The following is a 24,099-nucleotide window of genomic DNA, read 5'->3' on the forward strand; positions in this document are numbered from 1 at the left end:
CGAAGCACGTTGAACACTTTGTATCGCGCCAGGAGACCTTTTGCAGTCCCTTCTTCGAGTTACCAGGTGATAGGGTATGCTTCTACAACTTGAAAAACCGCCCCATATTACCCTTCCTACAATACGATCGTCCCTGCATTGGTGGTTATGGCACTGTCAGAAAAGTTGAGATACATCAGGCACACTACAGCCATGGACACAGCCGTAAGGTATAGTAATATCCCTATGATATCTCCAAAGTTATCTTCAAAGTTGATCATGTACATTAGGCCCAAGCAGGAGTCAGTAAGTATTTCGCAGTCAAGGAGCTTCACTCGAACAGCGAAGAAGCATATCGAAGAGAGGTTGATTTGTTCGAGAAGATTGGAGTGGGGAAAAAAGACGGTGCTCCGGAACATTTGATACAATTGCAGCTAACATACCGACTTGGCGACCGCTACTTCCTCGTTTTCCCATGGGCAGATGGAAACCTGCAAGAATTTTGGGCGAAAATATCCCTTACTGCGACAGAGCACAGTCATGTTGTTTGGCTCTTCACTCAATGCGTGGGGCTGATAAAAGCTCTGCGGAGAGTCCATCACTTCAGCACTATGTCTATGTCCGAATATCCACCTAAAGACCTCGAAGATCTTGATGTACTGTTGGACAGCAAGGAATGGGGAAGACACGGAGACATAAAACCGGAGAATATTCTCTGGTTCCAAGAACACGCTGGAAAAAAAGACTATCTTGTGATTTCTGATTTTGGACTCACGAGCTTCAATACCGCACATTCTAGATCAAAGGTGGTACATGACTCCATTATCGGCTGCTCTGGAACTTACAGGCCGCCGGAGATGGACCTCAAAGAAGTGATATCACAAAGATATGATATCTGGTCACTAGGGTGTGTTTATTTGGAATTTGTTTCATGGTTTCTGCTTGGACACACCGAAACACATGATCAATTCAGCAAGCTACGTGTTAAAGAAGAGAAGAGTCTGTGCAAGCCGTTGCCGGAAGATACATTCTTCGTGCTTGAGCAGTCTTCGAGGAATGCTCCTCATATTATCAGAGCAAAGCTCAAACAATCTGTAATAGCAGTGAGTACCTGATTCCAATTTTAAAGGAGCACGCGCCTCCTTTGAAACATTTCAATAGCATGCTTATACACCAATAGTGGATCGAAAGGCTTCATGCACATCCTATGTGTACAGAGCCTTTACATGTCTTCCTAGATCTCATACAGTCCAAGATGCTGGTACCAACCTCAAAAGAGCGATGGAACTGCACACAACTGGGCAGAGAACTAGGAGACCTCCTTCAAAAATGCAAGGACAACTCGAGCTATGCTATGAGAGGCGTGCATGGCACATCAGACCCAGAGAGGTTTTCGTCTGCTGAAATCGTCATGAACAAGGCATGTTTTATCACCTGAAACCGAAGTGTTCGAATGTTGATTATGAAATTATAGGGTCTCACTAAGTCAATTATACCACATATCTCGACAAATACCAGCGCGCACCATAAGACCATGACATCAAATGCTCCAAGCGCAAGAAAACCTTCAACTGGATCGCCCAATGCTTACAAAAGTCGAAAATTCCGGTCTCCAGGACCTTGGAGTTTCAAGTCCTCACTGCCCACTTCTATGTTGGGCTCTTCTCGGCTTAGCAGCACCGTCGACTCTAGACTGCCACAACCAGTTACTATGCCGATGTTGTCTCATTCGAGGCGATATACCAATCAAACGCCTCGATCGAAGCCCAGGCTCTCTACGGAGACCACTTTCGTGGGGGACCTAAGCATCTCAGAAGAAGAATATGGTTCTTTGTCCCAGCCATGCATGTCACAGAGACAAAGCATTGATAAGGGTGTTTTTGGATCTGGATCTCAATTCGAAGCGCATTACACAAGTTCAAACGACCATCCCTCGCGGTTCGAGACGGACTAGAGACAAAGTTTCCTCTAGATATGATAATCTCGAGAGCCGTAGGGAAGAAAACCATGTTTAGAATTCTGTTTATTTCAGTACCTTTCTGACACACTTCTTGTGCTTCTCCTTGTTGACAAGGCGCTAGAGATCGATATTGAAGGCTGCTCTGAGAAATTGATTGTCGAGTATGCCTACTACGTGAGGCCTGATCATGACTGGAGGACGCCCTTTACAAAACGACAGCGGAAGATGAGTTCACAAGCCTGGTCTGTAAAGACAAGAAGAAGCCCAGTGCCCATATCTGAGTCATAAAGTTGCGCAGTAGTGTTCACGACTATGTCGGTGCTCTTGGTCATGGCAGCTTGCACTTTGAACCCTGGAGCAACCCTAAAGACACTACGACGAACACTTACTCACGACTGGAAACGTGAAGGGTCTTTGGATCACATTCTTTGGTCGGTACCACTACATAGAAACCCTCCTGGGTCTTAATTGAGATTCTGAGAAGATGACGGCTTTTTTGACCCTGCAGATATACATACTGCATGTGACGCCAGCTTTCGGTTCAATTCCTTACACCATACCAGTCAATATAGCCCACGCACACTTGAATATCAATCGCAAGTCGCCCAATGATTCTTCCTCGGAGGATAAGCTTCACAACAGATTCCTCGATCAGGGGAGGCCGGCGAGTGATGCTTCTCTTGAGGACGACCTCTCTCACTTGGCTCCAGCAGAAGTCATTGCCCCCAGTCATACTACGAAGACTTGGCAGGTTTTCTTGCAAGTTAGGACCAAGTCGCAAAGTCGTCACGACCTTGGCAGTAGTTTGAATGAAGCCACCACTGTAGTCAGGGTTCTGCCTGATGCTTCTGCTCATACGTCCGCTCACCTAAGCCGCCATTTTTAGATGGCCCGCATGTGCAGGCCACGGTTGAGGTGAGATCTGGACCAGCAGTCGTTCCACGCTATTGGGTGTTTTGTACTGTATTGATAAATTGAGACTTAGCACAGGTCAGAGGTGCTGCTGTCTTGGGTTATACGTACTGTGACTTTTTTCTGTACAGGATGAGAGGCAAGGAACATAACGTTGGTGACTGAGTGATCCAATTGCCCCCGTCGACTGACTTTCTGCTCTCAAAACCAAGGAGATGCAAAGCCCAATCCAAGCTGTACGACAGATCAACACCAAATTCGTTCGATATCATTTTCCATGTCCATAGCAACGTGTGGTGAATTGTGTGCTGTAACTGTATACGCGCTTTCTGTCTCTCTCAAACCAACAGGCTTACCGATGGGTCGGTCTCCTTGGTCTCGGTATGACACGGCTGCGTCTCCACTCCCTCTTATAGCCGCTCTTCTTGTCCCCGGCGTTGATCTAGCTGCTTACTCTCACCTCCAACACCCCCGAACCCGGGACTTACCGAACAACGACCCTGAGGGTCCACACGAACACGTGCACCCAAAATTTCCTTGTTATTTCGGCTGTTCCTTTCTCGCATTGCGCAAGGGTTTAATCATTGTTTTGATTCTTCTGTCTTGTATTAAAACAACTCATCACATCACACTGCAGAGTTGATCCTCAATAATGGTTCCATCAGGATATCAGGACGTAAGCCGGAGATAAGAGTGGGCCAATCAAGTCGTAAATGTGGGTCTTCGTTCAAAGGATTCGAGGATTCCGCTGTGGGCCCTAGACTCCTTTGAGAAGCGGATTCCTGGACGTGTCAACTCCTTGTTTGAAGCGCGGTTTTCTGCCTTTTGTCTTCTCCTTTGGAGTCATTCCGTTCCCTCTCTCAGAAACTCCCCTCCATAACCAGCTCATTCACCACCGTCACAATGGGTGCCTCTCCTAGTGACTCGGCCAAGGGGCCCCAGGGTATCGATCTCTACTCTCGCTTCGCTCTTGCCGGCGCCCTGGGCTGCTCTCTAACTCATGGCGCTTTCACTCCCGTCGACGTGTATGTTGTTGTCCCGTCAGCTTGACGAGTTGCTCCGTTTCCCTACCTGCCTCTACTGGCACTGACAACTTCGCACTGGCACTATACAGCGTCAAGACCAGGATCCAGCTTGACCCGGCCACCTACAACCGTGGCATGATTGGCGGCTTCCGGCAGGTCATCCAATCCGAGGGCGCTGGTGCCCTTTTGACTGGCTTCGGCCCAACCTTCACCGGGTACTTCATCCAGGGAGCCTTCAAGTTCGGTGGTTACGAGTTTTTCAAGAAGCAGGCCATCGACATTCTCGGTATTGAGAAGGCCCGCCAGAACCGTACCGCAGTCTACTCTGTCTCCGCTGCCTGCGCTGAGTTCTTTGCTTCGATTGCTCTTAGTCCTCTCGAGGCCACCCGCATCCGTCTTGTCTCGACTCCTGGCTTTGCCAATGGTCTGGTGGGCGGTTTTAGTAAGATTCTTACCCAGGAAGGCATTGGCGCATTCTACTCCGGATTTGTCCCTATCCTGTTCAAGCAGTAGGTTAAAAGTTCACAAGATGTCAAGTATAGATCTATTTAACACGGCTATACAGGGTTCCCTACACTGTCACCAAGTTCGTAGCTTTCGAGAAGGTTTCTGAAGCCATCTTCGCTCAATTTGATAAGTCTAGCTTATCGAGTGGTGCCCAAACCGCTGTGAACTTGGGTTCTGGTCTCCTCGCTGGTTTCGCTGCTGCTATTGTCTCCCAGCCGGCCGACACCATGCTGTCTAAAATTAACAAGACGAAGGGTCTTCCGGGTGAAGGCACCATCTCTCGCCTTGTCAAGATTGGCGGCGAGCTTGGAATCCGCGGTTCTTTCACCGGTCTTCCTACCCGTCTGTTCATGGTCGGCGGTCTTACTGCTGGTCAATTCGCTATTTATGGCAGCATCAAGAAGGCTCTCGGTGGGTCTTATTGCTCTTCTCCCCCTCTTAACAGAACTGACTCTTCTTTTCAGGTGCCACCAATGGTGTTGAGATCGCCAAGTAATGGAAGCATAGCTTGGGGACGGTGTCTCGCAGTGCTGATGTTAGATGGAGTTAGCAAGCCAACGATACATGCGTAGAATGACCCTTAAGTTTGTACATGCAAATGTAAATTAGAGCTTGGGATTGAATAATGGAATAGTATGCATGCGCGTATGAGCAGTTGTCCAGTAAACAAAACATGGTCTGTCGGTGCTACTCTGTTGTTGAGTGCAGCCGAAAAACCCGCCATCCTCGAGTAATGCAAGCGGAATGAACAGGTGAACAGAATAGATCAGGCGTCTTCACGTCGTTCTGATATCAAGATAAAGACGAAATACACCAAGCTGCCGGTCGATTTGGATACAGTGACTGTCACCTAGGATGTTAGACACACCTGGGATGGATCTGGCCACCCAGAGAGAGCACTTCCAATTTCACATGGATCTGATCCCTTACTCAAGGCGCAATGATCCCCGGAGCCAGGATGCCATTGAAGTAGTATATACCAGGTATTGCTATCTAGTTCATTTGCGGTGCCGACACTAGCAATTGTTTGCCACATTGGCGCCGCAAGGATGCCCAAATTCAACGAATGTGGAACATTTCGCCTCTAATCGAGTTTGGCTCGCTGGCTGCTCGTGTCTCCAGTTGAGCCTTGAGCATCTCTCCATACATCATGCCTTCGACATAGCACTCCCCAATCAAGGTATGACCGTCCTGTGTAGGCCGCAATACAAAAGGTACATCTCCTCCCGAAAGTAAAACAACAACGTCTCCATTGCGCATCATGTCAGGCCCGAGTCCAATCCACCCGTTCTCTGTAGAAAAGGCGGCTCGACGATATATCATCATATGCACCCTATGCAAGAATGATTGCCAATGTTCAATCACATCACTGCCAGGGGGAAGCGCATCGTCTGACACTGAGATCTTTGGGCTTGGGTTCCCCCTTTCTGCATCCAAAAGGCCTTCGAAGAAGACTTCAAAGTAGCCTGGGGCATGGTCCAAAGTATCCAAGCTCTTGTCACCGACAAATGTTCTCCAGATGGCTTCTCTGATTGGTTTCGTCGGGCCGCCTTCTGGGCTGTATACAAGATGTACCTCCTTGACTTCGGAATCTGCTGTCATTTCGGTGTTTCTGAAAGGTTCGCTACTAAAATCTTTTTCGACCTCTAGAGTCGGACGGCCTGCGCGCAAAAATACGTTGAAAGCTTCGTTGGTGTTCCTGAACCACTGAATCTTGCCTCGATATTCATACCAGGCCCTTACATGATCCTTGACTACGCCAACCTTCGTTCCCGCAATGGAAAGCACATTCTTTTTCTGGTCAGGACATGCTGTTGGAATAGTGTTCAGGGACGCATTGTATCTCAAGCAACGGGAATCCAAGTCCCTGACCAAGGGGTCTGGTCTGTGTGTGGCACCGCGAATGTATCCGAAGTCGCGTATCCAAGATGACTTGACGTTTGGACCCCAAGTCAGAGTAAACTCATGATATGCCTCAGCCTCTTCATCAGTCGAGTTTCGCGTTATATCGACAGACTGATTCGACAGAATACTGAGCGTTCTCTCCTCAAATATTAGATATCTGGAAGTTTCTTCGTAGAGATCTTCGACAGACTTGTCATAGTCGACCACAATCTTCTCATTGGCACTGGCATTGGCCAGACCCATGACACCGTATATCTTGTCTCTTGGGTTGGTAGCCAGAGACTCTTCGCTCATGAAGATCAGTGCAGAAAGGCGAAGGCCGTTCTTAAAGACGTTCGGATTCCCGAACAGTTGCCGTAGCAAAGCAAGTTTGTCGAGAACACGGAAGTTAAGGAGGTGGTGAAGATTCCTCCACGCGGGAAGCGTCAGTGTACTATGTTGAATGACGGCTTGGTTAAGTGATTTAGCGATATCCCACCAGCGCTTGACATGTGTCCAAGGAGCGCGGTGCTTCCCGCAAAGGAATATTGGGTCCTGTCGAGGCAGTGCGAGTTCTTGGATGATCCATGTGCGACGAAACCAGGGTATGTTGACAAACTCGGTGAAGGCCTGTTCAGTTTCGTCTGGAGAAGCTTTCAAAAGCTCTTCGGCAACCTGCGAAATGCCTTTAGGCTCGATTTCAATGTTGTGCTCAATCACCCTCTGGATTGAGTTGAAAACGCGATCCAGTCCCGCGGTCGATTCGCCAAGCCAAATGAGAACCTCAGTAGCTCCTTTGTAAATGTCTCTCATTAGCGGGACCTGGGTGTTCTTCTCTTGGTTCGAGCTCTGATTGATGCAAATTGCATCGATCCAGAGCGTGAGCGGAGAATCCTCTCGACGAAGGCTCACGAGGCATTTGTGAAGGTGGCGGGAGATAGGAATTGGCCTGTTACTGATCTCGACCTGCTCTAGATTAACTTGAGGCCCCCAGCAGTAGGATAGAGCAGTATAATCAGGGTTGTCGTCTAGCGAAACTCGCGATAAGCTAAGCTTGAGAGGATCGTTGTTCGTCCCGGACCCGATGTGGATTACGCGGATTTCCCGTTTGCGGGGCTCTAGAATTATTGTGTCGTAGAGATCTGTCTGAGAGTTCATGGCGATGAAAAGCGGGGAATCTTGTTATTGGGAGGCACGCGATAGACACAGGTTTGCTTAGTTAGTCCCGACATTGAGGGAAGAAATCAAAAGAGGAGTTCGTGTGGGATGCGAGCCTGATTTTTGTGCCTGTCAGACAGCCCAATAAGGAAGCGAGATGCGGGTCAGTCGACAGTCGGACTTCGGTGTCATACTCAACTGCAACTAGGTGTGGTGTAGCCAACTGTGTGGCCACCATCCGTACGCCTGAACCCGTCGTAAGGTCAACAAATAGTCGTCGTGTCAGCTAAGAAGAAGCCTATCGTCAGCAGGGTAATGATTAAGCAACTGTGGCGAGGCAGATTGGGTTCGTTTTGTATCACGTAAGTTGATTGAATGATTGTATTTAAATACTTCGATCGAATCAAATAATGTACAGCAATCCATATTGACACCTCGCAAAGTGGTACCGATCGGCATATCAGCCTGCTCGCTAAATGGGCGTGACTTGGAGGTTATCCAAATCTTTGAAAACGACGTCCTTGAATCCAATAGTCTTTGGGGCATCGCCCGTGAACCATGCCTTTGCCGACTCATCTCCACGCAGAACCCACTTCATGATCTGAGTACCAACCATGGCTGGGATCCCGCCGTTGGGAGCATCGAACGCGGCGCTATGGCCCAGATCATGGTTCCCCTTCCAAGCTGGAGTTCCCGTAGGAACATTCGAGTAGTCCATCTCGCCCTGATCAAAGGTCAGCACATTGCAAGTCAAACCTGATGAAGGAGAAGTACGGACATTGTCAAAGGCGACATCTGTCGGCCCACCCAAGGTGTAGAAAACCGGTTTCTTAAGGTTGCCTGCAATGGCCTTGCTCGCTGTCTCATTCAGCTGACCGCTGTTGAAGATACCGAAATGCGTCACGCGACCATCGTTCAGGCCGGCGGTATACGCCTCGAGACCGCCACAGCTCTGGCCCCAGGCACCAATGCGGGAGGCGTCAATGTGCTTCCAATCGCCTTTGCCTGCGTTGGCTTGCACCCAGTCTATGGCGGCAGTGAGAGCCCCAGGGTTCTGCCCGGAAGCCTGGTTTAAAGGGTTACCCGGCGGCGCCACGTAAGTCTTAGGGTCAACGTATGCTGGCCCGGTAGCAATTATCAGAGCACCATGGGAAGCCACCTCTCCCAGGAGGCCGCGGAAAGTCATTCCAACTAGTCGTCTCAGTTAGCGAATAAGAGGCAGTTATCATAACCTCGGTCAATCAACATACTAGCAGTCGTTAGCAAAGTTTTGTGTAAACAAGGGCTGAACTTACCAAGGCAAGCAGCCGCCATTTCCCCAGACGATCACCGGGAGTTTCAAGTCGGAGCCAAGTGCTGACTCCAGCGGTTGGTAGAAGGTGTGATTAACAAGCGACTCTACCTCGAAGGAGTACTTATAGCTGAGTTAGTAGAGATCGCACGCTGATTACTCGTGCGCGTTCATACCGACTTGAAGGGGCCAGTGCCGCCATACTGTCAGATGCATGTGTTAGTGTGAAAATAGGAACTAGTTCTGCCATGAAGTGCACAAACCGTTGGGCCGTGATCCGTAGCAATGACACTCGCAATGAGCGCAAAAGCGGTGAAAGTCTTCATCGTCGTGGTTTTGGTATGTCCTAGCAGCTTTCTTCTCAAAAAGACTCCACAGAGTATTCACAATTGTCTGAATCGTCTTTCGTCCAGACCCATTTTATGTTTAGTATATACGACTCATGCGAGGGGTTATATGCTTACCCAAACTCTCGACCATTAATCAGTAAACATTGGGACATCGGACCGAAGGGAGGCCCGTGACTCGCACCTTCAAATTGTGGTAGCAACGATCGAACCAAGTCCACTATGGTGGGCGAGTCGGTAAGCTTTTTTATTTCTCCAACGCTTAGCTATCACCTTGTTTCCCCCCTCGAGCAAGATTCGTGTGGGTGGGGTGTGGGAAAACGGATCCATGTGGGAAACTACCCCACTGACCAAATGCCATAGGGCCTGACGTGGTCTCGGATTCCCGTTGGGATTCCCGTTGGGATTGTATTGAACCTTCTTTTGGGGAAAATACATTTTCCATATTGGTGTGAATATTGAAAGGATGCATGGGAGAGTCCGACTTGGAAAGGGGTTTACCGGGCCAACCACACGTTTGGCATCATGCCCATATGACTGCATCATAACGACAACCACCAGCGTAGGACATTCTACAAGTAGCGAGACAAAGAGTCCAGGCAAACATAACCGTTCTTGGTAGCAAAGTTGCAAACCGATTATTCGACAGCAAGGGTGCTACTTCTCTGCACAATGAACTTTGCATCAACAACATTGTCAGAACCAGCCTTGAGCTGTCTTTGCACTAAACCCCTCGACTACAACCATTCAGATGATCACCCCAAGTAACTGGCGAATCGCATTCCTCGCATGTGCAACCATTCAGGTTCGCAACGGCCAACCAGTCATACTAGCCTAGCCTTTAACAAGCTCGAGAAGGCCATGCACGCCGATCCGCGGATCAGCGGAAGTCCAACCATCATCCACAGGCTCAAGGAAATCATGTTCCTACTCTGCTGCGTAGATCTTCTTCCAAGTCTGCCTCAGGCTATAGACGAGCGTTGCAGTCGATGGGGTGAATCTCCATCGCGTGCATCCGTATCATCTAGTTGAGGACGCTCACGATGTATCCTAGCGTGTTGTTCTACCTGGCGAGGTTCTCCAAGTTCTATTTCTGGGTCGAACACTCACGGCTCGTTGACCTCGAGACGTACAGACGTCGGTGGAGACTCATGGTTCCGGCTGTAGTGGGCGGGAAGAAGAACTCGATCCTGTTCAGCGCAGTTCGCTGTTCACCTTCGCGGGCTTGGTAGCGGGAGAAGACGTTGTGGAGGTAGATGGAGAATGCCCAATCCTTATAGTTTGTTCCTCCAGAGGTATATGAGCACAGTAGTCTCGATCTTTTCTTCCACCGCAAGGTTCCTGCGACGTGCACTCTCACAGCCACCCCTAACTTCTTGTAGCCTTTACAGAGTCTGGCATCAATCAAGTGGGATGACGGAGGAATCTAGGGGTCAGCGACTATTTAACTATCGGTTCGTTGACTAGTTTAATTGCTCAGTTCACTTTCCCAGCTATAGGTGTCTCGAAGAGCGACGGCTTTAAAATAAGGGAATAGAGCACGCATGGCCCGTTCCAGTATAAGCAGCCGTATCTGTAGCGGGAAGTTCAAAAAGCGGTCAGATTTCTCGCCCACGACATGAGAGATTGGGAAGAGCTTCCGGAGCCATGAAATATGGTCGGTCCCAACTTGAGCCAAATGCTCTAGGCTTGCGATGATGCTGCTAGATAATAGTGGGCGAACTTGAGTCTTGGTAACGCTTCCCGACACGTAAAGCCACTTCTTCAGATTGGCGAGGGCAAGTTTCAAGAGGAAGACAGGCACGGGTCGGGCCCAGCAACATGCTCCTTAAACTCTTCTTGCTACTCAAAGAATCTCCTCAATGTTTGTCGTTCTTGGGTAGGTTTTATACCTCCTCGGTCTTTTCAGTGTGGCCGAAGTTTGAAATTTGAACCTGCAGGACGACAGAAAAACAAACAACAAATCATCCAGATTGCAATTGGTGCGTTACTTCTAGCTTGAGATGTTTGGAAGATTGGACTTGTGACGGAGGTGGCAAGGGCGGAGGCATGAGAACAAGATGACAAAAGCCAGAAAACACAACACATAACATCAGCGACATATCTGCCGCAGGATGATCAAGATATCAAATAGACACGTTTGCGCTCTGCTGCCAAAAAGAAGTTGAGCCAACAAACCTTCAGCCGAATGTCAGAGCGGCAACCTGCCGTTGAGTTGAAGTTGTCAAAAACGTTGTCAGCATCGCCAAACAATACCTTCACCGCATGCATGCATCCCCCAGGTTTTGCAACGTATCACAGACGAACGGAAAGAAGACGAAGCCCAATAGCAACAGCAGAACAACGACAGATACGACAGCAAACCCAACGGAGCGGCTGCGAACATTCGACTTCGGCAGCACCAACGCCGCAGTAAGGCTTACTCAGGACCATTTAATCCCGAAGTTCCAAGCTACTGCACCGAAGAAGAGCAGTCAGCACTCCCCGGCCGATAAGCACCAGAAACCCACCAGCCACAGCACGCACCGGATGACCCAGCTCCAAACAGCAGCCCCCCTTGATCAGAGTCCGAGGCCGCTCCGCGGGATATGGCTGGGGTTCAGGCGGATCTCCGCAGGTCTTCCCTCCCCCATCTCCCGTCGCCGCGGGCCCGCCACGCCATGCATTAGCCTGGAAGTCTGTGTTCTCTATCGGCCGGGGTGTGCCCTCCTTGACGGGCCCGGGTAAGGCCGGCTCGAGCTTGCGCTGACTTCGGCCGGGACCTACGTCGGCGGCTTACAGGGCGGCTAACCCCTTCCCGGCAACGCATCTGCAGGTTCGGAGATGGTAGGCAGGGGAGCTGGGTTGCTGGGATGTAAGCTCTAGAGGCTTTCAAGTGGAACTCGACAGGCATGCTGAGATGACTCGTCTAGGATACCACACAACACATTATTTTACCACTCAACGTTCAGGGAATCATCAGTCGTCGGATTGGCTGTTTCGATACCTGACATTTACACATGACGTTTACACATAACAGTCACCGAGATCACGCGAGAAAGCTCTAGGTTTTAAAGGTAAAGAAGAAAAATCGACTTTTTGTCTACTCTATGAAATCCCAACGCCGAACCAATGCATTCATGCCGTCTTTAGTGCAAAGCGCTCTCGCCCGTCTCGGCCATATACTTCTGGCAGCCGAGCAGCGTGCGGAGCTGGTCGCTAACCTCCTCGAGCCTGCCAATGACCTTCTTGTTTCCGTTGACAAATCCCAGGATGGAGTAAGGGATTTCGGTGTCTCTGCAGAAGTCCTTGACAAACACCTGCGCCTTGCGGAGGTTGTGGCGGGGGAGGCGCGGGAAGAGGTGGTGGACGGCCTGGAACTGGAGGCCGCCGTGGATGAAGTCGAGCCAGGCGGGGCAGTCGACGTCCATGGTGGTGCGGAGCTGGCGCTGGGCGAAGGACTCGGACTCGCCAAGGTCCGAGGTCGACATGCCCCAGTGGGACAGGGTGATCTGGACGTGCAGAGGCATGGTGATGATGTGCGAAACGAGAACGAAGGCGACGCGGATGGGCCACGTGGGCAGGGTGCACAGGATCAGGCGGTAGCCGAAGATGTACCAGAAGCAGGCCATGAAGGCGATCTCGGTCGGGCGGATCCACCACGCCTTGGAGCTACCAAGCTGGGAAGACCTGCGCGACAGGACGTGCAGCCAGGAGAGGAGGTACAAGTTGAAGCGGGCAATGCCCATGACGGGGTAGTAGGTGTACGCCTGGTACTTGGCCAGGACGTCGGCGGCGGCGTCCCAGTAGAAGACGAAGCCGTCGTAGTAGGTCGACTTGATGGACTTGAAGAACGACGGGCAGGTCGCGAAGAGCGGGACGTTCTGAATGTCGGGGTCGTGTTCCTGAGACATGTTAGTCAAGGTTCGCTCGACTGGCAGCAACGGTGGGTTTCAGCTTACAGGCATGTTGGTAATGAGGTGGTGGACGTTGTGACTGCTCTTCCACCATCCCATGGACAGGCCGCAGCAGAAGTCGGCGATGAAGAGGGCAATGAGGGTGTCGAAGGTGAAGTTGTGGGTGATGGCACCGTGGCCTGCATCGTGGGCCGAGAACATAATCTGATGCCAGAAGAGGCCCAAGAAGCAAGCCGAGGTCATGTACCACTCATAGTGCAGCGCGACGAGGAACCCGGCGAACAGGGTCGAGTAGCGGCACATCTCCTTGCCGTAATCCAAGTAGGGGCACTCGTAGAGTCCGGCGGCCTTGACGCGTTCGTGGAGCAGACGGTACTTCATCTGGATGTCGAGCTGGACAGCAGGGTCAAGCGAAGGGTACTCATCGAGATCCTTGTTGACATTCTGCTGGATAGCCCACTCGGTGTACTGCTCAGGGCTCATGCGACTCCGGCCAGAGAGGAGGGCATCATCGGCCGAGTCGGCGGGCGCAGCGACACGTCTGCGAATGCCCGTCTCGGTCTGCGGCTCAGGCTTGGTCTTCTCGACATCGGCGCTGCTGCACTCGGAAGTCAGGGACGTGCGGGAGCTCCTGGCGGAGACTTCGGAAACGGCGTCGTCGGCGGAGTCGTCCTCATCGAGATCAGACGAGGGGCAGTCGACGGCAGCGTCCGTGACATCTGGGGCAGCAGATCCCGATGCAAGCGCAGATGCAGATGCAGATGCAGGCGTCGTATCTTGCCTGGTGTAGACGCCGCCCCTAATTGGTGGTGTCATGTTGACCCAGGGACCCGCAGGTTTCCGGCCGATCCGAAAGGCCTTCATGGTGTTGAGGGTAGCAGACGAATGGTAACTAACAAGGGCGATATGTCAGCACACTAATTCCACTTAACGGAGGCGGAATGCCCAGCGAATCCGAAATATTTATTGGCCATCTCCCCTTCTTCCGTCCATTTGGGCATTTGGGGAAATAAGCTTAACCAGACTTCTGATTTACTTATTTTTTTTTGCCTCCCTTTGGGTCGCTCAGCTGTCTCCTCCCGCTCGGTCTCGCATTCCATCCCGATACCCGCTGCGGATTTTTTTCCGAGCCCGAAAAAGAATGGAGACCGAAATCATAGGGGTCCAACAAGGGGGCCCGTGAAGGGAGGCAAAAGGGTCGCGAAAGGTTAATTGATCACGGACGGGTAAGTCGAAGCTTCTCTTACACTTTGATTTCGTCGGTCGCATCCCTTCCAATCATGTGCATGATGGCCAACTTGCCGCCAGGGTGCTTGTCGAGCCAGCCGTCGAGGCGCAACACCATCTCGTCGAGGATAATGACGGTGCGTCCGTCGGCAATCATGCCCTCCACCTCGAGGGGAGTGATGATCCTGGTGTCGCGATCCATTGTTGCGGCTGATCAATGTTCGTTTCTGGGAGGCGAGATGTTTGGCCAAATAATGTCGTCGAGAGGGAAAGGGGAGTATCGACGGTGTGGTGGTGTTGGTTCGTTGGAGGACTCAACCAGCGGAGAGCACCCAACCTGGATGGAGAAGGAAGGTGCGGTCTGAGGACAACCGAACACCAAAGACGCAGTCCAAGTCAAATCGAAGGGTCAATCGCGTGGCAGCAGGTCGAACAGGTCGAACAAGAACAACAACAACAACGAAAAACAGCAGCGGTCCAACAAGGAAGAGTATTGGATGAGGCAGAGAATGGTGATGCGCCGAGGAAAGTAGACCCGGGGGATGGATGGGCACTGCGCTATTTTACGTGTCGACAGCCTCTGGGAGCTTCTGCTGGATGGCCAAGGCTGAATGGACGGATCCGAAGCGACGGGGAAAGCTCGAGGAATCCCTGTTGGCGAGCTTCGGGATGGCGAGGAGGAAAAAACGAGAGAGGGAGCGAGAGATGTTTACGGCAGAAGCGAAGAAGCAGTCGACCGTCGTGCCATTTTCAAAAGAGAACAGACGACCATGACCCGGGGAGCGGAACGGGGGCGAGGCACAATAAAGGGCAGGGCAGGCGAGTCGGGATGCCCAGCGAGAGAGGGACGACGAGAGCAAGATCCCAGGACAGAACGGTACCCCGTGGCTCATCCGCGTCCCCATACGAGGAAGAGGAGGATACCGGGACGGTGACTGGAGGAAAGGTGAAGAACGAAATATTTGTGGACCATGCTTTTCCATCCGCCCACGCCCCCGGGCACACGGCACAGGCAGGGCGGGACAGAACAGGACATGGCGAAGGCAGGTCAAACAAGGACAGCTTGTCTTCGAGATGGGCAGGTCGAAACAGTGTGAGAGGAGGAGAGAGACAGACGACAGAGAATGGAGAGAGAGTGTGCGTGGATGTGGGTGTGGATGCGGGTGGAGTGGATGGACTGGGGGGCGCAAGTGGGAAGGGGGAAAAGCATAGGCCAAATGGGCAAATCTCTCTCTCTTTCTCAATCTCCTTGCTACTCCCACTCCGCCAAGCCAAAAGGACTGACAATGCTTGCCAGGAAGGCCAGAAAGGATGTGGAAGCTAAGACGAAGAACCCGGGCAGCGCGTGTGAGTGTGTGCGTGCATGGGTGTGTGGATGGGGCAGAGGACAAGAGAGGACCCCCCTCCCTTGGGTGTGCCAATCTTGTTTCCCCTGGTCCGATGCAGTCATTTGGCCGTCGGCGCTGTTCGCTAGCCCCGGGGGCGCAGTTTTTGTTGCGTTGCTGCTCGTGCTAGGTAGGTATTGCGTTTCCCTATGCTGTTTCGCCCCTTTGGAGAATGAGGCAGAGAGGAGGAAAGGAGGTTTTGCAGAGGCAAGCTAAGGTAGCTTCGCTTCGGAGCGAAGTCCCGTCCAACCAAACCGTGACATGGAGTGGTGGCTCGGCGCATTCGGGTGGAATGGTGGGATGGGTGAATGGGCGTGGGACGGAGGGATGAGCTACGGGAGTGCGACAAGTTACAGCACTGACGGACGGGTAGCGAGAGAGAGAAAGGAAACGGCCAAAAAAAAGCCGGTGCTGGAGCTTATCTGATTGCACCGGGCGGGATTTTGGGACCTTGACAGGACCCTGAAAGACTGAAACCATGAATTTTGGGGTCCTCGATTCATGCGCGGGTGCGTTGCGCGTATCTGGATACCGCGACCAGGGGCTTTTTTTATTTTGGATTGATTTTTTATTTTATTTTATTTTTTTGGTATCTTGCTTTGATATCCCCGCCTGCTTCCTCCCCTCCTTCCTTTCCCTGACTTGGTACGGACGAATGGAGAGGGAGGACGGGAGGGATCTGACTAGTTGCTTGCCCTCTTGGTTAATTAGTTGAGCAATTTGATTGATTGAGCAGGTCCGAAGCTGTGTGCGCGGGTGCGTCGCCGTCGTTCCTGCCCCATTCTCCAAGCTTTTCCTCGGGTGTCCGCGGTGCCAGGAAAGAGGGTCCTGCCCAGGTGTTGCCTTCCCAAAAGTTGGCAAGAGTCACGACACGCGTCTGGAGCGACGAAAAGACTGGAGAACAGGTGGGACGCGGACCCAGGACCCTTGAAACTCAATTTTCAGCGGTGCACTGGATATGGCAAGCGACTCTTGGTCGTGGTGGTCGTGGTGGTCGTGGATGTGCAGCCCGGGAACGCCCATCACCGACTATCGAACGACCGAATCTCCTGCAGGGTCGAGTCAACTCATGTCGGGAAAAAGCCAATCCAAGTCAGGACCAGCCCCGTCTGGTATCAGCCAGGTCTGGCGGGAAAGGGAGAATGTTTCTGGAAATGGGCTTAAGCTCGCTGGCTGGAGGGGCGGGGACCTGGGCCACGCCACGCCACGGACGGAGGAGCATGTTCTGGGATCCAATCCAAGCCAAGCCAAGCCTACTTCTGTAGAACACACTCAAGACATGGCGTCCAAACCTGATTGGAGTCTTGGCCCGTTGGTGCCTGTGTTGGATTGCAGAATCGCTGTTGGTTGTCGTCGCGGCTGGCCGTTGGCTGTCGACGGAGTTTCCCATCGACTCACATGTCGTCCTTGGCCTAGGTAACCACCTACTGTGCGCTACCGTCCTTCGCGCGTGCCGTGGTTTGACGACGAGGCCAACGGGCTACCCGACTCTCCAGACTCTGGCACATGAAAAAAGAGGCTAGGACGTTTTCGTCGGCTACGGTACGCGGATCCTTGGTCCCCTACCTCCCCCTCCGAGGATGCACCAACGCGGCGCTGGTAGCTCATTTAGCGAGCCGAGCTGTTGGAGCACCAGACGAAATTAGCCCGAGGCTGGACGTGCAAATGGTGCTGGGGGCCCGCTTAGGGGTTGAGGGGGGGCGTCTGTCAAAGGGCGGAAAGGCGGGCGACGGGGCGACGACGGTTTCCATTAGAAAACGTGGACGTGCGTGGTAGATGGGAAGCTTGACGACGTTTGTTGGTCAGATAATGTGGGAAACCGAACAAGGACACCTCAAAAGTGCTTGTCCGTCTTGTGCCTTGTCTACACCTTTGGTCCAACGGAACGGGCATTCTTGGCGTCACCGACTGCGCCTCGCAACGACCCCACAATATCTCCTCCCAGGCGGAAAAGCATCTAGGCTGGGTGGGCGGGCGAGCAGTCACTGTGTAGATGGACCATGGGAGGGATACGCGAGATGGGCGCGGACATGTCAAGAGAAACAGTGTGTGGCTGCCAAGGCCAATTGCCATGGATCGTTTCCGTTGGAGAGGGGGGGGAAGGGAATTGAACAAGAAAAAGCCGACTCTTTCGCTCCTTGTAACGTGCTGTGTGTAATGGTTCGCTAACCTAGTGTTTGTCGTCTCAGTCGGCAGGGCAAGGCGGTTACGCAGTTGCGCGGTAAAGTTGGGTGACTTTGCTCATCCCGGATTAACTTTCTGGCAGTCTTACTACGAGACAAATCAAGACGAGCAACACCCACACTCGCACCACACCACACACTCCAAACATTGGCGTCCAATCTTTCGTTGTTTCCAGTAGCAGTCCCTTTCCCGTTCTCCGGCACGTTCCTCCGCAGCAGCCTTCTCCTTTCCAGAAGGCTTCCAACTTCGCAGAACTTTCGGCTTACTCTCAGCCTTAGCCGAAGTCTGCTGAATCGGCATTCCGACCCAGGTTCCAGCCGGTGACGCCCTGCTGCAGCAAGAAATGCAAGAGAAGAATAGGTTGGAACAGCTTCCATGCTTGTTATCCCAGCAGCTGTCTCTCTCGCTCTCGAACCCCACTTAACAGGCGCGGTTAAGGACTGGGGGGCGCTCTCCAAAAGTCCAAAGGTACGTACCTCGCGTACCACTCGCCCCCTATGGTCACCCAGATGTAGGTACCCGTATCAAGGCCGCGTACGTAATATCCCGTATCCATGTTCGAGACCGTTAGTGGCACGGTGACATGGTTGCAATTGAGGGGCCATACTGGAGGCAATCCACGGGCAAATGATGGGAAAATGACGGCAAAGGAGACGGACGCCACAACGACTGGGCGGAAGAGCCCGCGGGCTGGGCTGGGCTGGAGGAGGCCAACCCAACGGTGAATCGGGGACTGGACACACGGTCTAACCTGCTACTCCGTCGCTGTGTCTCCAAAGCGCAGTCCCCCAAGAATAGGAGGAGTCTGGGAAAAGTGGTTCGAAATGGCGATCTCTCTCTCATCTAGCTGCGCCTCACAGTGCTCTGTGCACGACAAGACTGTGAGGAATTAAAGGGGGCACAGCGTCATTCGCATTGTTGATTGCCCAGTCCTTCGACCCCCAAAGGCAACTTGGATGACCATCAAACGAAATGTGGACTCTTGCAGGAACATCCAAAGACGATCCAAATGGGCGGCTTGCAGATGCTGCTGGTGCAAACTGGGATGGTGATGCACGAATGCGATACGCGTGATGTCTGTCGAGGAGGGTGCCTATACGCAATGGCGGAGACTAGCAGAAAGGGGCATGGCTGCTTTTCCTGGCAGCTCTTAGGTCATACCCACCCATCAGCCCCCTCACAGGTTGGCATGTCTCATCACAGCTTTCCTCACCAGGCCTCCTCATCGCTGTCGAACCTATTCCTACTGCATCATATCCAATTCGGCTCAAGTGGGGGGAGGGGCGCCGTGAGGAGACGGCCAAGTTCAGCTGGTGGCAGCTGCGCTTTACCCCCCGGGGGGTTTAGCATCCACGGTTCGCATGCGCGATACGACGCTAAACGCGTTTGCTGGGTCTGGACCCGTTCGATTGAGATTCAACACCGAGCAGATGGCGATCAGGGACCCTGGCGCCCCAGTCGGTACCGTTTTGATAGGCTCCCGGCCATTGCCCCGAGCTTTCTCTTTGGGCCAATCGGATAAACTCGCTTTCCCCTGGCTCTCCCTCGGATTATCCCCTGACCATTTTCGCTTCCGACCTGCCGACTCTGTCCTGTCGCCTTGAACGCCGTCCTGACTCTCGACCTGCTGACTAAGGTTTCATCTTGTTTCGTTCGCCACTGTTGCTGGCCGTTGAATTTTCCCTCCCACACACATATAACGTCACGACACGGTCGAAGCGTCTGCCCTTGGCAACGCGAATCGCAAACCTCAAAATGCTCCCGAATTAGTCCCAAATGCTTCCAAGACCCGAGTCGATTCATCTGCCCACCACAGAGCTGTGAAAATTTTTCCCAGAGACGGGAAGGAAGGATGCCATGAAACTCAATGGCTGACTCGGCTTAGAAACGTCAGCCGTCGTCCGAGTCACGTGGAGTCAGACTCTTGCCATCCGGTCGCGGCGGCATTGGACGAAAGGTTCAAGTCAGATCCCGATTCAGACCAGACAGACACCAAGTTTGTTTTGTTTTGCCTCAAAATTTCGCTCGCATCTTGGACATAGACAAGGACAACCATCCGTCGGAACCGGCACTACGCGGTCACATTGGCAAACTTTGATCTCGCATTGCATTACAACAGATGTTTGCCAAAATAGCATCCGTCATCCATCCCCCTTCCCACAAAGCAAAAAGCCCAGTCCAGAACCTCTAATCACTCGGATCCGGACAGTTGACCGCGAGCCGCATCGGACCGACATCGACGGGGTGCCCAGAGGACCCCGGGTCCCCGACTCGCTCCAGTCCGTCATGTCCGCGTATCAGTCTCAGCACAGATACGAGCCGCTAACATCCCCGGACGCATTCAGGCTGCTCCTCCTTGAACCCTCCGCCTCTCGCGCCGCTGAGCTCAGGGGATCCCTACTCAACACCACCCTCGCCGCCTGTGACTACGATCTGATCGACCCCTACACAGCCCTGTCTTACGTATGGGGGAGTGCCGAAAAGCTATGTCGCATCTGCCTTGACGGCCATAATGGCAATCTATTTGCCATCACCACTTCCCTTGATGACGCTCTACGGGACTTGCGCGACGCCACGCGCGTCCGCAGGGTATGGGCCGACGCTTTTTGCATTGACCAGTTGAATGTTGCGGAGCGCAACGCGCAGGTGAGCTTGATGGGGCGCATCTACTCGACCGCGCACAGCACCGTTATCCACCTTGGCAATCTCACCCCCGAACTGTCTGGTGTTTCTGCTTTTCCCCGTGAATCGACTTCCGACGCCTCCGAAGGCGGTCCTGGTGGAATCGCCGCCGAAACCAGGCGGGGCCTTCTTGCCAAGCCGTGGTTCAAGCGCGTTTGGGTGCTCCAGGAACTCGTTCTTTCGAAAGACCCTTGGGTGCAATGTGGCAACAGACGAATTCGCTGGAACGACTTCTGTCGTCACCTTCTCGGCAATGCAGCGGGCAACTCGCGCAGTCCTCATGACGGCGATGAGGCGCTGCGCGTTTTGGCGGACATGAACTCCAGCCGGGCCAACAATGCTCGCCTCCCGCTTCATCTCGCCATCCAAGCCCGCCGGGGCCTCGGAGCTACGGATCCGCGCGACTTTGTCTACGCCAACTTTGGCATCATCAGTGACCTCGCCGTCGTCAATAGATACCTCAAAGTTGACTATTCAATATCATTAGCGGAGACGTTTAGCAAAGTTGCTCGCTACATGTTTGACCAATTCGGCGTCGAGAAAGTGATGTCATTTACTGACATCAAGTCTACCCATCTCGTTGGACCGTTGAAAGAAAACAGACATCTGGCAGTGGACAGGCCCCCTCGTGGGCACCAGACTGGACTCGCGGTGCTTCCTATACGGTTCCCATGTACAAGGACAACCACTTGAGTCAGATGAAACTGAAAGGCATACACCATGCCTTTACGTACGGTAACCTTCCGCTGGTGCTAGGCCATATACGAAGTGGACACGATTGAAAGCCTACGTGGCATGCCTCCCAAAAACCAGTCTTTGTACCTCACCGTGGAGTATCAGCAAGCCAAAACGGAACTTTTCAGCATATACCGAAATGCCTACGCGTCCGGGGACAAGTTTGGTTCTTACCGGCATGTCCCGCTCAGAGGAAGCGAAGCGAAGCACGAGGCACTCTGTAGCATCATTGGTAGTACATGGGCACGATGCTTTGGAGACCGCGGAGAGAAGTCCCGCGAGACGACGCTTGAGCAAGTTGATTTCGCCAGATCATTTGCCAGGTGGACATCGACCCAAGCAAAGAAACAACGCGAGTTCGTGGGCTCAGGCACCAGGGGGCTCATCAGACTTTTGTACGGGCATTTCGAGGGGGCAAGGAGCCATTCTCAGCTTGACAACAGATGTCTCTTCTTCACTCGAAGCGGGAAATTCGGCGTCGCGCCCCGGTCCGCCATGCCGGGCGACCACATTGTGTATTTGGCGGGCAGCGAGACTGCCGTCGTCTTGCGTCAAGTGGGTGGGCTGGTGCAGGAAGAAGTTGAGCGCGCTCTGTTGCGGGCACTGCGGCAGCCTGAACACGGGGTGATCTCTGTAGCAGACCAGAACGGTGAAGAGTTTTGGAGGGTGCCTGAGCAAGGCGACGTATTGATCTCGCACTTTGATGTCGTCGGGGAGGGCTACGTCGACGACTACACGGGCTGGCCTCTGAAAGATCCGCCCAAGGTTTTGGACATGCGAGTCTTTGCCTTGCACTGAACGTAATGAGCATGATGACCGAACAAGCCAGCCACAGATGTGACAATGGGCTCTTGTGGTTCTCTTTTCTTATTATTACCTTGAAACGATGTTCAGTGCCTCCAACTCCCACGCTAAAGAATCCAAACCAAATCCAAATGGGTATCTCTACATATCCAATCGTGTCATTTCTACCGTGCCGGCCGACGTCAGTTTGGTCGTCATATACGCAAGTCCCGCGCGATTGCTCATGCGCCGTTGTTCTCCCAATGGGGAGCATTGAGTATGAGAGCCATTAGAGACCCGGACAGCAGTCCCGTCACCGGGACGGTGATGAACCACCCGAAATAAATCCACGCCACAAGCCTCGGGTTGATGCACCTCCAGTCTCCGTTCGCCAGCCCAACACCCACCGTCGCACCAGCGATGCACTGCGTCGTCGACACCGGTAGCGCCAGCTTGGTGGCCATCATGACTGTGATTGCGCTCGCGAGCTCCATACAGAATCCCCGCGACGGGCTGATTAGCGTCAGCCTGTTCCCCAGGTTCCGCATGACGTGGTATCCGTACGTCAGTAGTCCCAACACGATGGCCCCGCCGCCGAAGCACAGGATCCAGATGGGCACGCCGACGTACGTCTCAACCTTGCCCGTGCGCCAGATGTCGTAGGCGGTCGCGAACGGGCCGATGCTGTTGGACACGTCGTTTGCGCCGTGGATGAAGCTCGCCGCCGACGCCGTGAGGATCTGCAGCGAGCTGTACATGTACTCGGCGCGGTTGTCGTAGTGCGGCGCGCGGGCGTGCATGTCGGCAATGTCCCAGGACAGCACGGCGTTGCGCCTCTGGAGGGTAATGACATCCTGCTCGAGGCCGCGGAGCAGGACGCGGTTGATGCGCCAGCCTAGGACGGGAAGGCTGGTCCAGGGTCCCGCGGGGCGGGGTGGGATGAGGTCCTCGGAGGTGCGGCGGGAGTCGCAGATTGTCGACGTCACCGGAGTTTCCGGGAAAGACAGGGCCGGCGGTGCGACGATGGGGGTGTCGTCTTTGAAGAGGTCCGAGGGCGTGTGGCTGCTCTGGATCGATTCGAGGAGGACCTCAGAAGCGCGAACGTAGGCGAGCTCGTCGGCGGTCAGGTGGCCGCGGTAGTAGTCCTTGATGTTCACCCTTTGGACCCCCTCTGGGGGCGGAGGCGGCGGCGGCCGGTTGAGCAGCCAGGGGCCCCTCCACATCATAGTCCACTCCAGCTGCCAGTCCTCGTTGACGATCTTCCTCCAGAGGTACGGCAGGAGGAAAAAGGCCTGGAGTAACGTGGCGCCCATGGCGACGGAGAAGACGGCGATGAGGACTTGCGTGGTGGTGGGTTCGACTTGGAGCTGAACACCTTTCCACGCCACGAGCACTGCATACAGTCAGCCGGAGTCACAGAGTACTGTAGGAGGGGGGGTGGACGGGGCTCACTCGTCAAAGCGCCAAAGGTGAGAAAGGTGTAAAACGGAATGGTATAAAACGCATTCCTCACCGCGTTCGTCTTGGTCAGCACGAATTTTTTGGTCCCCAGGAACAACACCGCCCCCAGGACGCCAGACAACCCCGGCGCGACGACCCACGCTGCAAAGACCTGCGACACGCCGTCCCAGCCCCAGCTCACCTTCCGGATCCCCACCGAGGCCGTCGCGGCGCCGACCAGCCCGCCGATGATGGAGTGTGTCGTGCTGACGGGCAGGCCGTTGCGGGTGGCGATGCTGAGGAACACGGAGGAGCCAAAGATGGCGCACATCATGACCAGCAGCAGGACGCTCGGCTGCGCGTCGTAAAGGTGCGGGTCGATGATTTTGTTGCGCAGGGTGTCGGTGACGCGGGAGCCGACTGAGACGGAGCCGGAGAACTCGGCTATGGCGGCAATGGCCATGGCCTGCTTCATTGTGAGGGAGCGGGAGGAGACGGACGTCGCGAAAGAGTTTGCGACATCGTTGGCGCCTGGGGCGTAGTCTGTTAGTCGCAACCTCTGGCAAAGGCACCCTCTGACGGAGAGGCGGGAGGGGGGGTGACCGGGGCACCTACCAATGTTCCAGGCATCGAGGAAGGAGAAGATGGTGGTGATGGCGAAGATGTAGTCATATTGGTGTAGCACAGCCGCCATTATGGCTCGA

At 53.5% G+C, this 24,099-nt stretch overlaps 8 protein-coding genes across 8 annotated transcripts; 3 read left to right on the forward strand and 5 right to left on the reverse strand.

Moving 5' to 3' along the window:
- Nucleotides 1-3,754: 3,754 nt before the first annotated feature.
- Nucleotides 3,755-4,879, forward strand: ColSpa_11004 (mitochondrial phosphate carrier protein; the record flags this gene model as incomplete). Its single annotated transcript, XM_049277216.1, has 4 exons — nt 3,755-3,876; nt 3,966-4,385; nt 4,442-4,794; nt 4,848-4,879. 4 exons carry the CDS (start codon nt 3,755-3,757, stop codon nt 4,877-4,879), a joined length of 927 nt encoding a protein of 308 aa, XP_049133173.1.
- Nucleotides 4,880-5,442: 563 nt separating this feature from the next.
- On the reverse strand, nt 5,443-7,425 carry ColSpa_11005 (heterokaryon incompatibility protein 6, OR allele; the record flags this gene model as incomplete). Its single annotated transcript, XM_049277217.1, has 1 exon — nt 5,443-7,425. The coding sequence occupies one exon, from the start codon at nt 7,423-7,425 to the stop codon at nt 5,443-5,445; it is 1,983 nt and encodes a 660-aa protein (XP_049133174.1).
- A 472-nt stretch (nt 7,426-7,897) lies between these two features.
- On the reverse strand, nt 7,898-8,739 carry ColSpa_11006 (uncharacterized protein; the record flags this gene model as incomplete). Its single annotated transcript, XM_049277218.1, has 2 exons — nt 7,898-8,616; nt 8,721-8,739. The coding sequence occupies 2 exons, from the start codon at nt 8,737-8,739 to the stop codon at nt 7,898-7,900; spliced, it is 738 nt and encodes a 245-aa protein (XP_049133175.1).
- A 3,452-nt stretch (nt 8,740-12,191) lies between these two features.
- Nucleotides 12,192-13,823, reverse strand: ColSpa_11007 (delta 8-(E)-sphingolipid desaturase; the record flags this gene model as incomplete). Its single annotated transcript, XM_049277219.1, has 2 exons — nt 12,192-12,947; nt 13,005-13,823. 2 exons carry the CDS (start codon nt 13,821-13,823, stop codon nt 12,192-12,194), a joined length of 1,575 nt encoding a protein of 524 aa, XP_049133176.1.
- Nucleotides 13,824-14,202: 379 nt separating this feature from the next.
- On the reverse strand, nt 14,203-14,388 carry ColSpa_11008 (delta 8-(E)-sphingolipid desaturase; the record flags this gene model as incomplete). Its single annotated transcript, XM_049277220.1, has 1 exon — nt 14,203-14,388. The coding sequence occupies one exon, from the start codon at nt 14,386-14,388 to the stop codon at nt 14,203-14,205; it is 186 nt and encodes a 61-aa protein (XP_049133177.1).
- Nucleotides 14,389-20,041: 5,653 nt separating this feature from the next.
- On the forward strand, nt 20,042-21,219 carry ColSpa_11009 (heterokaryon incompatibility protein 6, OR allele; the record flags this gene model as incomplete). The annotated part of the gene is made up of 2 exons (XM_049277221.1): nt 20,042-20,980; nt 21,040-21,219. The coding sequence occupies 2 exons, from the start codon at nt 20,042-20,044 to the stop codon at nt 21,217-21,219; spliced, it is 1,119 nt and encodes a 372-aa protein (XP_049133178.1).
- A 448-nt stretch (nt 21,220-21,667) lies between these two features.
- On the forward strand, nt 21,668-21,970 carry ColSpa_11010 (uncharacterized protein; the record flags this gene model as incomplete). The annotated part of the gene is made up of 1 exon (XM_049277222.1): nt 21,668-21,970. One exon carries the CDS (start codon nt 21,668-21,670, stop codon nt 21,968-21,970), a length of 303 nt encoding a protein of 100 aa, XP_049133179.1.
- A 227-nt stretch (nt 21,971-22,197) lies between these two features.
- On the reverse strand, nt 22,198-24,089 carry ColSpa_11011 (phosphate-repressible phosphate permease pho-4; the record flags this gene model as incomplete). Its single annotated transcript, XM_049277223.1, has 3 exons — nt 22,198-23,348; nt 23,408-23,938; nt 24,011-24,089. The coding sequence occupies 3 exons, from the start codon at nt 24,087-24,089 to the stop codon at nt 22,198-22,200; spliced, it is 1,761 nt and encodes a 586-aa protein (XP_049133180.1).
- Between the last annotated feature and the right edge of the window lie 10 nt (nt 24,090-24,099).

Source organism: Colletotrichum spaethianum (genome assembly GCF_022836535.1).
Source record: "Colletotrichum spaethianum MAFF 239500 DNA, contig41, whole genome shotgun sequence".
Lineage (NCBI taxonomy): Eukaryota > Fungi > Ascomycota > Sordariomycetes > Glomerellales > Glomerellaceae > Colletotrichum > Colletotrichum spaethianum.